This window comes from Cannabis sativa, chromosome 9 (genome assembly GCF_029168945.1).
Source record: "Cannabis sativa cultivar Pink pepper isolate KNU-18-1 chromosome 9, ASM2916894v1, whole genome shotgun sequence".
Taxonomy (NCBI): domain Eukaryota; kingdom Viridiplantae; phylum Streptophyta; class Magnoliopsida; order Rosales; family Cannabaceae; genus Cannabis; species Cannabis sativa.
In genome coordinates, this window is record NC_083609.1 from 1527258 (window position 1) to 1544762 (window position 17505).

The following is a 17505-nucleotide window of genomic DNA, read 5'->3' on the forward strand; positions in this document are numbered from 1 at the left end:
TTTACAATGGATACTTAATACCGCTAAAAATAAACATTGAATTTATGACGTTTACGAACTTAAAACTTTAGATACTTATGCCGTATTATTAGAACTCTTTTTGAGAAAGAGCTTCCTCATAAACTAAATTAAAAGTAGTTGCAAAATAAACCTTAGAGATTGAACATCCAAACTAGTTAGTTACCAAATAACATTACCAATCATTTAGCTCAATAAAATTGCTAATAGAAAAAAGAAACTTATCCATTACTATAATTAGACCATAGTACCAAGTACATACCAAAACTTGTCACTACAAAATTGAGGTCTTCTAAAACTTTTCCTCCAATTGTGACAATAAACCACCTTTACTTACACCTAATGAAGAAGAAGAAGAAGGGTTACTTCTTCATTGTGTCATATATCTAAATATCTAATTAAAGCTATAATATTAAATGCCAAAAAAAGAAAAAGAAAAATTTAAACTTAGTTGATAAAAATCTATGAAATTCTTCTTCCTTCTATGTCTCCTTCTCTTTGAGTCCAAAGTTTAGATCTTTAATCTCAGCAGCTTTGTCATCATCATGAGTATTCTTCAGCTCATCATGATCATGACCATGATCATGATCATGAGTAATCTTCCCAATGCCAATGATATTAGAATTAGTATCCATTACTATCTCTTGAAATTCTTCTACATCAACTTCAGAATCACTTTTACTTGAACAACTCTCATTCCCTAAAGTTTGAGACTCTCCACACTCAGTCTCATCATTAATATTTGCATTTACTTCCACAGTACTAGCAGCAGCAGCAGCAGTAGTAGTGATAGTAGCACGAGGCTCGGGGAATCGTTGTTGAAGAGGAATTGCATGACTGATCACTTGACCTGTTCTTAATCTTTCCCTATAACCTTCCATTTCTCTTCTATATCTTTCCTTGTCTTTCACAGCTTTCTCTTGATACACCTGCAAAAAAGTCCATGTTAATTCGTCGGTCTTTCTTTCTCTCGAAAAAGACTTCTTTGTGTGTTTTGTCCCACATTGCTCATGTGATAGAAAAAAAAATTAGAATTATGCTCGATTGGATAATGTTCCTTACAGCTTTCTCGGTTTCATTTAACTTGTTCCATGATTCGCCAATCATTCTACTAATCTCTCTGTCTTTACCGGGGTGAAGTGGTTTCAATTTCGCGTGCTGTTCTGCAAAGAAGAAATTGTAACCACTTCTGTTCGGTTTTGGATGAGCGGGATCCCTCCTTTTGATCTCACATTTCTTCCTGCGTCTACGTCGGCGAACAACAGGCACAACAGATTCAGCTGCATTGTCATTTTTGTTGGATGTTGGTTGATTTACTACTCGTCGTGGTATTTGCATTGGAGATGGATTGTGTGGAGACTCGTAGAGCACGCCTTTTAGACGCTTGGAGCCTATGACAACGGATACAAGATATCCACTTTCGAACTTACCATCAATGACACCGGTTACATTAGAAAAAGCTGATGAGGATGGTGTTCTTGCTGCATTGGACAATTTCATGAAAACAAAAAACATAATTCATAAGTATCACACAGATAAATTGAATCCTGCATTTTACTCAATCAAAGTAGCTTAACACTCGAAATTTCATGGATTTTGCCTCGTCTAACCCTACAATATTCGAAGACTAAGAAACTATAACGATTGTTATGTAGGTACCCAACAAAGACTCGAATCTTAGACCTACTGGGAGCAAACTACATGCCTGACCATTTGAGCTACCCCTCTCGGGTAATTTCATGGATTCTATCTATAGTAGTTTTTTGAAACTAGGATTCCCGCCTAACCCTATAATATTTGGAGACTAAAAAACTATAACAATTGTTGTTATGTAGGTAACAAGAAGAGACTCGAATCTTAGACCTATTGGAAGCAAAGTACATGCCTGACCATTTAAGCTACCCAGGGACGGACCCATTAAGATTGATGTGGGGGCTATAGGCCCCACTAACAAAAATATTGTCTTTTAAAAAATTAAATGTAAATTTTCTAATTTAATAATTATAAGCTAAAATAGTAGAAAAGCCCCCACAAAATTAAATAAATTTAGTAAGAGTTATTATAATGTAGCTATAAATATTTTTTATAATAAATAAGCTCCCACAAAGTAAAAATTATGGGTCCGTCACTGAAGCTACCCCTCTCGAGTAATTTCATGGATTCTATCTATAGTAGTTTTCTGAAACTAGAATTCTCGTCTAACCCTATAATATTTCGAGACTAAGAAACTATAGCAATTGTTGTTATGTAGGTACCAAGAAGAGACTCGAATCTTAGACCTATTGGGAGCAAACTACATGCCTGACCATTTAAACTACCCTTTTCGGGTGATACAATCTATAGTAGTTGGCTATAAGGAAGATGGTAATGCATAAAAAATCATTCATAATAACACAACACTACACAAAAATCTTCATCAGATAAGTTTAAAATAAAAAGACAACCTTCAGAAAATTCGGCCTCATTTGAACGCGCTTGCTGGAACATAGGAATTTGGAATTTTGGTGATTGTGATTCTGCACGTTGAGCTGAAACGGGCATTATGGATGAAATATGTTTAGTATCTGCAATGAAAATGTTTAGTCAAGAAACCGAACAGCGATGAAGTGCTCATTATGATTAAGCTATTTGTTTCTACATTCTTACCACCACAGAAAGGAGTTGATTTTGCATTGAAGTAGTAAATTTGTTCATAGTTTCGTAGCAGTGAATTGTAGTACTTTCGCAGCACGAATGAAGCGTTTGTAGCTGTGGAGGGAAAGTTGAAAACCGCAGTTACTTCTTTCCATCTTCTGTCATTACTAATCTGTAAACATTTTTTTATAGAAAATAAGTAGCAATGTATTGAATTTGAATTGGTAATATAATGAAGCAATTTCCAAAGTTAAAAACAGAAATCTTCCATTTTAAACAGCTGCAATTCATTAACAAACATAGTTTTTTTCCCTTAAAAAAAGTACTAATAAATTAGTGAAAAGAAAAAGGGAAAGTTAGGAGATGGGGATTTTAGAAAGAACAATGACATGTGACAAATTACATTTTCGGGGTCTCGTCTTAATCAGATGTGATTGACTGAAAAACACTGTCACTGAACAAACTCAAGTAATTTCGTCGAGGAAAATAAGGTACAATCAAGTTTGGTCTAAATTGGGAAGAATCTATATTTTGTTTTTAAGTGCAAAATTTTTTAATGTGGCTAGAAATACTTTTATATTATTAAAAATGAGCTTAGGACATAGATCTTGAGAGCAAAAATTTTGAAAATAATAATATAGTTGAAAAGATTAAGAAAAAAAAAAGGATTATGATGATAGAGTTATGAGATATGACCATTCTTCAATCTATTCTAGGATAGTAAGGTTTAACCTTCTAGTAGTAGAAATTAAATACTTACATGAGAGAAAGTTTATGCCATGTTTGAATGTCTAAATACATTTTGCTTGAACATTTTAGTCTTAGTTACTAGCATTTTGTTTCATGTTATGAGTTATTAGCAGGGTCGATCCTAAGCTAAGGCGGGTTAGGCCCCGCTCATCCTAAGGGTCCAAATAAAAAAAATATCTTTTAATAAATTTAAATATTTTTTTAAAAAAAAAATTTAAAGTACCATTTATTTTTATAACAAGAGGGCCCAAAAAATATATGTTTCCTAACGCTCAAATCAACTCAAGGCCGACTCTGGTTATTAGTTCGAATTATCAATTGTTTTATGTAATTCAAAAGTTGTGTTTAACAAAATCCTTGATACTAAGGATTAGAAAACTATAGCAAATGCCATGTAGTTACCTAGAAAGAATTTGAACCTTTTAACTCTAAAAAGTCTACACAACTCCTAATAAAGAACACAAAATAAAGAATTTCCTTACCTTGTCAATACCGCCTCGCGAAGTTACCTCGAGAAAAAGTTTATGCAGATCAAGATCTTTCCCACCTATGACTGGAATCCTAGAGAAATAACATGCACATAAAACAATAGAAAATGTCAAAATAAGGGAGAGAATGAGAAACTCAACAAGCTAAGCATAAAAGTCTTTAGAAAAAGAATAAGAACATGGTACTTAAACACTAATAGAAGTGAAAATAATTCTTAAATGTGTTATGAAAACAAACTTTCAAAGGGATTTTTGGATTTTGAAATCCCCTAAGCATGTTAGGCTTGAAAACTCAAATTTCTCTCCACAAAACTATTTTAACATGTTTTGTGGAAAATTCTCATACTATGTTAAATTATGTGGTTCATGTTTTGATAAGCATGTATGAGTTTGAGAGTGAATTCAATAAATAATAATAATAAAAAAAGGAAAAGACTATTCAAACATAAGTAACTTTGTAAAAACATAGTCAATCATACTAAATGTTTTAGAAAAGTCAACATATACATACTTAACCAACAAATCCAAAGTCAACTTCATCCACATCTCAAAGTAGCAAAAATAAAAGAAAGTGAAATGAGATTTACATGAACTTAGTTCCATTAGAGGAATGAAGTTTCTCCAAAGTATCCATAAAGAGTTTTTGATCAACTGCAACATCTTCATACCTAACAACATCTTCTCTAACAATCAAAGGCAAAGAAGTATTTATTTTGTTACCACTAGAAGTTGATGCCATGGCAAGGCCAAACCTCCTTCAAAAATCTCTCCTTTATACTTTTCCTCAACCATTAACCAAATGTACTAAAAAACACTGAAAAAACAAAACAAAACAAACCAACATTAATACAAATAAAAGGGTAAGAAGAAAAGAAAAGGAAAAGTCCCAATAAACAAGGGAAGAAGAGAATCAAAACCCAAGAAAAGTAGCAAAGAGTACAGAAGTAATAAAGCTGTCATAATAGCCATGAATTCTCTTCAGAGTACTGAGGTTATTACAACAACAACAGAATGATGAGGATGATGAACAATACATCAATATCATTATCAGAGACCTTTTGTCAAACACTAACAAGGCTTTTACTTAATGAAAAAAGAAAAAAGATTCAAACTTTAGCAATTAAGACCCAGATACAAAAAGTCCTTCTGATTAATACAGGCCTATAATCTTTCTCTGACATTCCTAATATGGGTTCACAAAACAAAACTGTACATGCAAATACATATGTCTATGTCTATAACAAAGTCCAATGCTTTTATTATTATTATTATTATTTCTTCTTCTTCTTCCCTGACAGGTTTTGCAGAACAATAAAAAAGCAAACTTTATGTATAAAACAATGGTTTTATAGTTTGGTGGGGTAGTAATAATGTAAATGTCCATCAATCAATACATGGGGTTTCTCAAAAATCTCACCTTTGCCCAAAAAAAGAACCAATAATCCTTTGAATTTTCAAATCTGAACTGTCCTTCAATGGAGGCCTAAGAAGAATAAAATATATGAATTACCCACTTTAGAAAAATTGTACCTTTTTCATTATTATTATTATTAATGTATTTATTATGGCATTATGTATATATATGTATGTATAATATAACATATAATAGAAATGAAATGCAGGGAACCCAGATGAAGAAATGTCAGCAATAACAAAGCTTTCATTAATAACTAAAAATAATAATAATAATAATAATAATAATAATAATAATAAGATAGAAATAAATTAAAAAAAAAAAACTCACCCAACAATGTGTGATAGAGAAAAGAGTGACATTAACAAAGAAAAAAAGCTTAAACAAAAACAAATAACACCATGCATATTAATAAGGAACAAACATAGGGGAAGAAGGTTATATTTATTATTTATTTATTTCATTTGTATTTTTGTTAAAAAAATTATCTTTTTTGAATGGTGGAAATGTATTTTTGAATAATTAATGCTTAAAATACAACAATTTAATTTTGTCCCATAAATAAATACTATATGTGGAGATATTAAATTTTAAATAAATATTCATTAAATAAATTACTATATGTGGAGATAATGAAGGGTTGTTTGGTATTTAATTGAGCTTAAAAATTTAATGGGTGACCATACAAAATTGGCCAAATATAGGAAAATAATAAAATTGAATTTTATTGATCTATATTCATAGTAACTATTTTATTGAGGTTCATGCATATGCATGGTAAATAAATATTACTATTTAATGAGTAAATAGCCATATAAAAAAACTAATAAATGGGTAAATAGTAATAGAAGGTGAAAAGTATGCATTTTATTTTTTATTTTTTTAAAAGAATAAAAATAAAAATTAATATTAGCTTTACATTTGACTTTTCCGGTAGAAGGGCACAAATAGGTTGAAAAATATTAACCTAAATAGATAAATAGACCAAAAAAAAAATAAGAGGTTATGATGTATAATAGAGATATGGGTGCCGTAACAAAAGCATTTTAATATAAATATACAACTTTATTAAAAAAAAATGGTATTATGATTGATTAATTTTAATCCTCATATTGTATACATTTTTTACATTTTTTTTTTCCTTTTTGATTTAGTCTAAGAGCTTGCATTAATTCTCTTTGAATTCTTTTCAATGCTTGTAGCCTAATCTATCCAAATTATATTAGAATTTTTTAAAATTTCTTCAACCCAACAAATAAAAAATGAAAATATATATCTTATTGTATTGGAATTTCAAATGATAAATATATATAATTAAAAGGTAAAGAAGATAAATATTTTTACGTGGTTGGGGCGTTAATGAGCTTAGTTCACGAGTCAATATCATGGAGCTCTTTGGCTATGAATTATTTTACACAAGTGTTCTTGCCAAAATTCTAACTAGAGTGTGTGGCGAAAATTCGTAACACTTTGCACAAAGGGTGAAAACCCTATTTATAGGTTGGAGGGGTTCTTAGGTGAATTCAGACCCGCTAGGGTTTGAATGTGAAATAAACTCACTAATGGGGTAAAATACATTATAATGTATAATATTGACATTGAGTCGAGTAGGTGATGCCCAAATTGGAGGTTTTTTGTTGTCTGTACAGTCTGATGTTGGCTGGCGGTCATGTGCCACTGATCGTGTACAGTAAATGTCAAAAGTAGTGGACGTTATATGAAAGGTGGGTTTCTTTTTTGTTGTGCACCTTTCCCAAGTCTGACACAGTGGCAAACTCTTGATTCGTTGGGATTTGGTATCAGTGGGGTGACACGTAGGACTACTCTTGGATGCATCTTCGACTACTCTCCCGAGATCACCCCTGAGGATATCCGACTGCATTTTTTGAGTCTTCATTTCTCTAAGCGAGAGTCATGCTTCTAGAACCAAAAGGTCTGGCTTTGCCGAGGCATAATTACAGCTAAAGATGGAATTGTAGTTCGACTCTGGTTGTGGGCTGACCCACTAGTTGGTTTGAGCTTGGTGAATGGGCTTGTGAGTTGATTTGGGACTTTGAAAGCACACATGTCACTTATCCAGTAACACATATAACATTAACACTCCCACTCAATTGAACTATCAAGTTCCCAAGATGTAAGTATGAGCTAGACCTTAAGGTTAAGCTAATAATGAACAAGTCAAAGAACTCAAGTAATACAATTAACTTAAAGTTTAACCATATCGGATTGAGAGATCAACTTGATCTAAGATCAACTAAGTGATATAAACTCATAATAGATATAATGGTAAGTTTATAATATCAATTTTACTGTCAATATCGCTACAGTCTAATGTAAACAATATACATCCAATACAAATTTATTTCACTAATGCCCTAGAAAAGACATTCAACTTGCCTAAGTGTAAGTAAACCACATTATCGATTATCATGTTAGTGTAAATATAGCGCACTAATTAATCTTAAGACTTAATAAGTTTGAACATATATATAATCACAATTATTTTTTATTGTGGCGACAATACTATAATTGTGAATAACTATATGTTTAAGATTTAATAGAATTTATATATTAAACATATAATCATGTGAACAAAGCAATAGACAAAGCTAAAATATAATTTCATATCTTTATTGATAGTAAATAAGATTACATTGAAAATGAGTTTTACTTAAGACACAAAACTTTAACACATCATGTTGTAGATTTTTTTTATACACGCAAATATACGTATCATTTAAGTAGTCACTCACACGAGTGAGATCGAATCCAAGAGAATTGTAACTAAGTACTAACCAAATTGGACTTTTCGATATCTTTGGTAAAATAAAAATTGGTAATGTAGAAAAATAAAATAAGAAATAAAAGGGTTTTAATCAATAGATGTAAAATTAAGGAACTGATTTCAATTGCTTCAATTACCCAATTGTGATAAAAATCACTTAAATTCTTTTCAAATAATAAAGTTACTAAATTGCAATCCAACTACTGCATGCATCTCTGAAATAGTTCAACAAATAATTTACATTAAGCAATAATTTAAAAATTACATATGCAAATACTTCCATTTTACTTTATGTTTATTCATTTAGATTATACTAATAATATTTATTTTTCAAAATTTACATTAAAATCATAAATCATGCTCGAGGTGATCAAACTTAAACATATAATAAACACAACAAATATGAATAAATCACCTAATCAAGAATTAGAACAATAATCTATCTACAACTCACTCTAATTTCTTCTCTACACTCTATTCTCTAATAAGTAGTTCAATTTCTATATTCTTTTGACTAAGTAACTATTTTAAATTTATATAGCTGGCTAGCATGTTCGAGTGTTTGTGGACAAAAAAAAAAAGTAAAAGACAAAAAGAATTAAAAGAAAGACAAGAATGAAGAAAAGAATGTTATATAGAATAATTCTTTGGATTAATGAAATTAATTAATCTTTTTAAGTATGTTTTGAGAAGATAGGACCTACTATGCTTTTGTATCATACAAATTTCATACAATAATTTTTTATTTATTTGTTTATTGGCTTGAAAATAAACATAAAATTACTTGCTTGAGCCACAAGTTATAATTAACTAGTAGAGCCAATTAATTATTAGCTAGCTTATATATATACTTAATTATTTAAAGCAAAACTTAATGAATCTCGTTTAGATTTTGTGTGATTTGATCAATTCAAAACAACCATTAATCTAAGAATAATTATTATTTTGTCCCCTTACTTTTGACACTACTAGATTGTTCCCTTTTTATTAGGTTTTTATTGTTAATTATTAATATATATATATTTTCTAAACTTTGATGAACACTAAATTTTGCCCATTTTTATTGAAAGAATTAATTTTAATTTTAATAATAATTCTTAAAAAATGAACAAAAAAATTATTAAAAAAATGTGATCAAATTATTAAATTAATAAAAAAAAATAAGTTAACTTAAAAAAAATCTAAATTGTTCCTAAAAAATTATATTCAAACCTTATTTTATTTACAAACACATATCTTAAAAATTCAAACAAGAATTATTAAAAATCTAATAAATAAACGGACAAAGTTTTTGTGAAGAAAAAATCAAATAAAAATATAAATTATTAAAAAAAAAATAAACTAAAAAATATTATATATGTTTATTTAAGCAAATCAAGATTTTTGAAAAAAAAAAAAATAGATTGAAGTTTGTTTCATAAAATTAAGTTTCTATAAAAATTGAATTTTTAATGTATAATTTTTTTTATATCTAAATGAATATTTTTATAAAAAAGAATTAATTTTTAAATCGCTAATTGGTTTAAAATTTTGGTTTCTTTTTTCAGTTTTTTAATCCTTCAAAATGATTTTTTTTTTCTTATTTTTAAGATTTGATATAATTTTTTAAAAATTATAAAAGAAATGTTGAATTTTCATAATTTTTATTTAGAGGGGGTAGAATTTGATTGTTATTTAAGTTTAAGGGTAAAGTTATTAATTTACAAAGATACATCAATATTTCAATATTTCAACGATAAAATGAGATGAAACTTAACAAAATAATTAAATTTTTATAAATATAAAAATTTAAGAGAAAATATTAACAAACTGTATATTTTAAAGAGCACAATCTAGTAGTATTATAAATTGAGATGACAAAATATTAATTATTTTAATCTAACGGTTAAAGAATTAAAAGAAATGCATAAATCCAAATAATCATTTGTAGAATCTAAAAAAAGTTAAAGAAAAGATGAATACATATAAGGTGGGAATCTTACTTGTAGATATTGATGTCTTTAGTTAGATTTGTCCTAGGATAGTGTGATAAAAAATTAACAAAGATAGTTTTTGTAATGTGGAGAAAACAAAAAAGTTTGTTTGCTTACTAAGTTTGAGAATCAACATAAAAAGTAGGAGAATAAAATGGATGACTTGAAGAAGAAGGCAAAAAATAAAAAAATAAAAGGGCCCTCTTTATCTAATTTGAAATTTTATGTAATAAAATCTTTGCTTTTATACCTTGTTACACAATATGTTGCTACATTGTACTTGACTAAATTCTTCATGTAGGGCATTTTGTTTTAATATGAGTTCACTTCTCACTTTAATTACAAATAAAATATTTAATTTTGTGTAATGATAAAAAATAAAACTTTTCCATTTCAAAGTAAATAAATAAAACTTTTATGTTATTTCTTATTTTTCTCACTTCTCATTAACTAAAGTCCGCCACAAAGATTTGCATCGAAAATCCAACAATTTTTAAGCTTATTATCGATTAAATTTGAGCTTAAGGTACTATTTTTTTTTTCTATTATTAATTTACCAATTCTCTAAAAAATTTAGAATCAATATTTAAAGAAAACATAATATTAAAAATGAGATGATAGCTTTATATAGAAGTAATGAAAGTGTAGTAAAGCTATTTAAACACAAAGAGCACATGATTAGTTCTTATGAGCATAATAAATAAAGTCTTAGTTTACTTTGTGTTATAGAAAAAAAATCACAAAGAAAGATATCAAATATGCCTTCAAGAAAAGAAGTGAATGACTTATTTTCATATGCCATGAAAGGGCAATGGGAAGAGGTTTTGATAATATACAAGAAGAGCCAAGAAGCACAAAAAGCAAAGATTACTATATTAGAAGACACTGTGTTACACATAGCGATTTCAGTTGGACAAACCGAGACAGCAGTTGAATTGGTTAGGGTTTCGAAAAATAGTATTTTGGAGGTTGAAAACGCAAGAGGAAACACAGCTCTACATATTGCAGCCGCGCTTGGAAACTTAGTTGTTTGCACAAACATGATTAAGAAAAACCCAAACCTAATCGCCATTCGAAATCACAATGGTGAGACTCCTGTTTTCTTGGCAGCTCTTAATGGTAAGAAAGACACTTTTCTTTACCTTTATTCTAAAGACAAAGAAGAATCTCTTGTGAGAAGAAATAATGGTGATACCATTCTTCATGCTGCCATTTCTGGTGAATATTTCAGTAAGTAATAATATTTTTGTGTGTCACAAATTATCAACTAATAATTATTGGTCTAATAAATCAATAGAAATTTTTAGTCATAAATTTTGTTATGATTTTTTGTGTAGGTTTGGCAATGTGTATAATGAATTCTCATCCTAATCTTGCTGATGCTATAAATGAGAATGGTTTAACTCCTCTTCACATTCTTGCTAGTAAACCTAATGCATTTCATAGTAGTACTCGTCTTGGCCTCTTCGATCGAATCATATACCATAGTATGAGTTTCTATTTTTTACCAAATATTTTCATCATTTCTTTCATAAATACATAAATACATTAGTTCATGAGCTATTTCACTCATTATAATTTTTATTTTTTATTTTTGAATGTTATCATATAACCTAATACCTAAAATGAGTACTAAGTTAAAATATAGTAGAAATCCAATTCAATTTTAGTGCTTGAAAATCTATTCTATTTAACTTTTTTATTTTTCTACACTCTACACCTTCATCTTAAAATCGAACACTTTCATAGTATCCTAACCAAATAGTGAGCCAAAATAAATTGTTAGAGATGTAGATCAAAATTAGTGTTAAAAAATAGCCACCATATTCAGGAAAATTTTAAAATTAAATATATTTTTATCTCATTTGTGTTACCATACCCTTTTAACTTTTTTATTTTTCGATACACTCTACACCTTTATTTTAAAATCGAAAACTTTCATAGTATCCTAGCCCAATAGCTCAAACTAGTGCTTGGTTTAAATCAGATAGTGAGCCGAAAAAAAACAGTTAGAGATCTAGAGATCAAAATTAGTGCTAAAAAATAACCACCATCTTGAGAAACATATAGAAATGTTCCACATCGAAATATTAATTTAATTTTCATTTTTATATTTATGTGCAGGCTTGGTTGTGGATGAGCTTAAGGAGGAATCACATGATGTTGAAGCATATATTGCAAAGAAAACAAAAAGAAGAATAGAATCTCTAAATTATCCTGAAAATTACAAGGCTTGCATAAACTTTTTTGGATTAGTGTTATTGGTGTTTCAAGTTTTATGTAGGTGAATTAATTAGAACATGACTACATAAATATTTTTTCAAAGATTCCACTATACTTTTGCTTTTGTTAATTAGAAAATTGGTTTTGTTTCTTTTTTTTTTTTTTTAATTAACCACATATATTTTTTTATTTGTAGTTGATAAATTGTTAATGAAGAAATGGATATTTTCTTTGTGTGGATTGTATCATAAATCTGATTCTCAAGTGAATAAGGAAAGAAAGAAAGGTGATGAAGAAAATCAAGGTAACAATATTTATAATCTCATTATTAATAATGATGTTTATATATATGGAGCAATTATATAATATAAAGGTTACTCTTATGTTTCTTTTTTAGTATTTGAAGTAATTATAATTTTATTTTTTACATAACAATTTACATTATATTATATTAATTTTTAAAAAATTCTTAATCATTTATTATATCAAAATTCAAAATTACAATTTAATGTTCGAACCCTCTTTATTAATTATTAATCGAAATGTTTCAAAAATTTGCCAAATATTTACAATAACTATAATATATATCATTATATAAGAGATTTGAGTTATAATTTCTAACTCTATAAAGACAAAAGTGGTATGGTGGGTATCAATAATATTGGTTAATTTTGTAAGAAAAGAACAATTTATGAACTAATTTATATATATTTATATATATATATATATATATATATATCATATTGCAGATGAGGTGACTCCAAGCATATGTACACCTGTAATGAGTTCAGAATCTAAAATCAGTACAGAACAATCATCTTTGGAAAATAGCTCAAGTTCTAGTTCAAGTTCTTCTCATGGTAACTATATTTATATTTATATATATAGAAGAATTTTAATAATTAAAAACAATATATTTATATATTTGTTATATATAAAAAGATGTAATAATTAGTTGGAGTGTTAAGTTAATAGTTTGCTAATTATTCTCTTCACTTTTTAGGTGATACTCTCCAACCACAAAGGGATGAAAATGGTCATTTTCCTCCTAATTATGATAAAATTGTGTTGTTTGTGAAGCTTTTAATGAAGTCCTTGCTAATCATCCTAGGAATAGGTGAGTTTTAATATTACATTATTTTTTCATTAAAAATAATTGTAACACTTGATATTAAATTATACCGATTATAATATTGTTTCAATTCACATATAATCTGCATTGTAGTTACAACATACTTCTTATATGTTTTCAAATTTAAGATGAAAAAATTATTTTAAATTTTTCAAAACTTTATAAAATATTAACCGTGACTACAATAAACACCGTTATGTATAGAAATAAATTTGGGTATTAATTTTTCTAAGTATTGTTTATTTATATTGTATACATTTATTTTGTAGGTATTTGGAGAATAAAGAAAATCCAAAGAAAGAAAGAGCTTCACATGTGGGCTAGATGTGCAATGAATGAATTGGTTAAACATACCACTTCTTACAAATTCTATGACAACACTGGATTAGATCCTCACAAGAAAACTCATGATCATGGAGAAGAAGAGTCTTTAATTCCTAATATTGACCCGAATTCTATTGTTTCTGATTTAGAAAAGAAATTTACTACTTATCCAACCTTGAAATCAAGTCAGAAGATAAAGCTAAATCATAACAAGACAGGTAAGTAAGTACTTAAATACTAAATATACTTAGAGTCGAGTTTGGACTAAGGTAGGTTAGTCCTGTGCTAAGGACCCACCTAGTCCAAAGGTCTTAAAAAGTATTTTCGTTTTAAAAGTAAATATTTTTTAGTGGGTTTTGAAAATGAGTTAATTTCACAAATGCACAAAAACAATAAAAAAAAACAACAAAAATACGGTTTTATGGAATTTTAAATATTTTTACGATTTTTTTGATTTTATTTACATAAAATACGGTCTTTTTATATTGAAATTTTGTTCATTTGTTGTTATTTTTTGTTGTTATTTTCATGTTACTTTTATGTTGTTTTCTTGTTGATTTTATGTTGTTTTCGTGTTATTTTTTGGAAAACCGTAAAAATGCAAGAAAACATTCTTTGAACGTAAAAATGTAAATATTTTACAAAAAATAGTGTCTTATGTAATTATTCCTTTGAAAATACTATATATTTTTGTAATAAAGAGTCCATTTTTTTTCAAGGCCCATCCAATCTCAAAGCCGTCCTGCATAGTACTAATAACTGATAAAAAAATAATAATATTGTAATTAAATTGTGAATTAGTTGGGAAACAACATACACCAATACTAATAGCTGCAAAGATGGGAGTGAGTGAAATGATAGAGAAGATCTTAGAGGAATTTCCAGTTGCCATCCAAGATGTTGATTCAGATAACAAGAATGTTGTGCTTTTGGCTGTTGAAAATAGACAATCACATGTTTATAATCTTCTTCTACATAGTAATATTCTTAAGGAAAGCGTTTTTCGCCAACTCGATAAAGATGGAAATAGTGCTTTGCATCTTGCTGCTGAGTGTAAAGAACAGAGACCTTGGCTCATTCCTGGTGTGGCCTTGCAAATGCAATGGGAAATTAAGTGGTATAAGGTAAATTATAACACTTTTTACATGCCTTATATGTGGTCTTTTATAACACTTTACAATCTCATTTATAACACTTTTTCTATGCATGCCTTAAATCCCACTTATAATTATAGTTCTACTAAAAAGTTATCTAAAAACCAAGGCCATAATTGGAAAATAGGGTTAGATTTGAATGGATTGAATTAAATTGATGAAAGAAAAAAGATATTTTCATAAAAATATGAGACGATTGTTTTTATGTTGTTTTTACGTTAATGTTGCATTATACTATGTTGTTGTAATGTAGAAACAATATTATTTTTCGAAAAAATGTAAAAAAAAAAATTACCATTTTGCGTACTTTGTAACAAAGTAACAACTTTTGGAAAACTTACTCTTAATATTAAAAATTTATTATAATCAAATTTAATTTTTTTCATACAGTTTGTAAAACACTCAATGCCACCACAATTCTTCCCACGCTACAACAACAAGCATGAAACCCCTAAAGAAGTCTTCATCACAACACACAAAGGGCTCATCAAAGAAGGAGGCAAATGGCTAACCAAGACATCCGAGTCTTGTTCCCTCGTGGCCGCTCTCATTGCCACGGTTGCATTCACAACTTCCACAACTATACCCGGTGGGGTCAATCAGGAAACAGGCATTCCTATCTTTAGAGGAGTGTTCGCCTTTGATGCCTTCTCAATCTCATCATTGCTCGCTCTCTGCTTCTCAATCACAGCCCTAGTATTCTTCCTCTCGATCCTCACCTCTCGCTATGATGAGAAAGATTTCGCGATGGACTTGCCTCGAAAGCTTCTCTTCGGTTTGACATCACTCTTTGCTTCCATAGCATCCATGTTGGTTTCATTTTGCGACGGACATATCTTTATTCTTACACACAAATTAAGGTATGTTGCGTTTCCTTTGTACGCGGCTTTGTGTTTCCCAATTACTTATTTCGCTTTTGCTCAGCTTTCTCTCTACTTTGATCTCATTTGGGCTATCTTCAAAAAGGTTCCTCAACGTAGTAACAAGGCTTTTCTACACTAAAACTATAAGTTGGAGAGGTGTTTTGTTGTGTGCTAAAGTTGGAATTTTGTTGCAAATTGTTTGTTATGAGAATTATGAATGAACAATTTTGTTTCTTTGGGGGTTATAAACTTCTATTTTGGTTTTGTGCAATAATAATAAATGTTTTATAGCAATGTCATTAGTGTTAACTGTAATATCCTCTTTCTTGAAAGGGTAATTTTGTAAATTTTTTCCTTTTGTCGGTACTTTGTTAATTTGCATATTAAGAAAATTTATTAAACATATGAGAATGTTGAGTAAATAATTAAATACTTGTGATAATTTAATTATTTATTTTGTGCATATTATTATTGTGGGTATAACAATAATAATTATGTGAATTTATTTTATATTATGGTGTAATATATTTGTTATATTATTGTTGTCATCTTATTAGAGATATAATATAGTAATATTAATAATATTGTTATAGAATGGTGTAATTGTTACATATTTTATTATTATAATAAGTATTAGTAACATCCGTAACAAAATCCCGATAATTGTGGAACTATGAATCGTTCCACAAAATGAGTTTGTTACGATCTTTTATACGATTATTTTGAAGCCTAAAGACCCAAAAAAATTCGTAGGTGAAGAAGTCCTGGAAAGAGAGCGAGAGAGACCGATATAGATTTACATGAAACTTAGAGAGAGAAAGAGAAATTTTGATCTTGAAACACTTAGAGAGTTTCTGGGTTTGTTTGATCGTTTTGAGTAGCTTTTCTACGATCTAAGGAAGCTAATAGTCATGACCAAACGGGCTAAGAGCAGAGGTTTCGAAATCCACCATTTTCATGCACATTCAAGCATGTTCTTGAGCAATATCGAATTTAAACGTACTTGAACCATTTCTGGGTTTAAAGAACATTGTGTTTAAGCTTATAGGACCCCAAGAATCTGTTTTGACGTGGAGAATCGAAGCTTTAAAGCCCTGAACGAAAATTGCCATTGTTGGACTCCATTTTTAAAGGTACACCGGCAACGAAGAAGACAACGATGTTGGACCGTATTATTTGGTGATTTATGGTCGGCTTGAGGTTCTAAGCACTGTAGGAAGCTTTTCCAATCAAAATAATGCGTGAAAAGCAATTGTATAAGAAGTTGGAGGCTCGCCGTCGCCGGAGAAGAAGGGCTCGCCGGCGTAACTCCGGCGAAGCTCCGATCAACACCTTCTGAGGTTTATTTTTTGGATTTTCTTGGATTTTTGATCTTACTTAGGTATTTCTAGGTTTGCTATGAAGTTTTAGAATTTTCTTGCAATTATTTTATTTATTATGAATTAATTGATTTATTTTATAAATTAATCATGAAAAATAGCTAGGCTTCCCAGAAAATTCTAGAATAATTTTATATGGCTTAATATGGATTATAAAATGTTAGAAAATTGATAGATTAGATTTTTGATCGATTTTGTATTTTTCATGAATTATTTGTGTTATTTATTAAATTAATTATGAAAAATACTTAGGTTGCTCAGAAAAATCTAGATTTATTTTATATGATGGACTATGATATATAAACTGTTATAAAATTGGTAGATTGAATTTTCAGATGATTATGTATTTTTCATGAATTATTGATGTT

The 17505-nt window shown here is 28.7% G+C and overlaps 2 protein-coding genes across 3 annotated transcripts; one reads left to right on the forward strand and one right to left on the reverse strand.

Moving 5' to 3' along the window:
* Window positions 1–218: 218 nt before the first annotated feature.
* Window positions 219–5723, reverse strand: LOC115722476 (high mobility group B protein 15). Of its 2 annotated transcripts, XM_030651693.2 has the most exons (8): window positions 5635–5723; window positions 5308–5373; window positions 4478–4704; window positions 3885–3963; window positions 2665–2824; window positions 2463–2582; window positions 1081–1499; window positions 219–947 (listed from the first exon to the last, which is right to left on the reverse strand). In XM_030651693.2, exons 3-8 carry the CDS (start codon window positions 4627–4629, stop codon window positions 501–503), a joined length of 1377 nt encoding a protein of 458 aa, XP_030507553.2. In that variant the 5' UTR covers window positions 4630–4704; window positions 5308–5373; window positions 5635–5723; the 3' UTR covers window positions 219–500. The 2 variants fall into 2 exon arrangements, with proteins under 2 accessions (XP_030507553.2, XP_060959646.1); XM_061103663.1 differs by lacking the exon at window positions 5635–5723 and having other exon boundaries at window positions 2463–2546; window positions 5308–5499.
* Window positions 5724–10798: 5075 nt separating this feature from the next.
* Window positions 10799–16069, forward strand: LOC115722375 (uncharacterized). Its single transcript, XM_030651574.2, has 9 exons — window positions 10799–11292; window positions 11400–11549; window positions 12187–12342; window positions 12482–12589; window positions 13035–13145; window positions 13289–13402; window positions 13687–13959; window positions 14543–14865; window positions 15286–16069. Exons 1-9 carry the CDS (start codon window positions 10821–10823, stop codon window positions 15895–15897), a joined length of 2319 nt encoding a protein of 772 aa, XP_030507434.2. The 5' UTR covers window positions 10799–10820; the 3' UTR covers window positions 15898–16069.
* Window positions 16070–17505: the final 1436 nt, after the last annotated feature.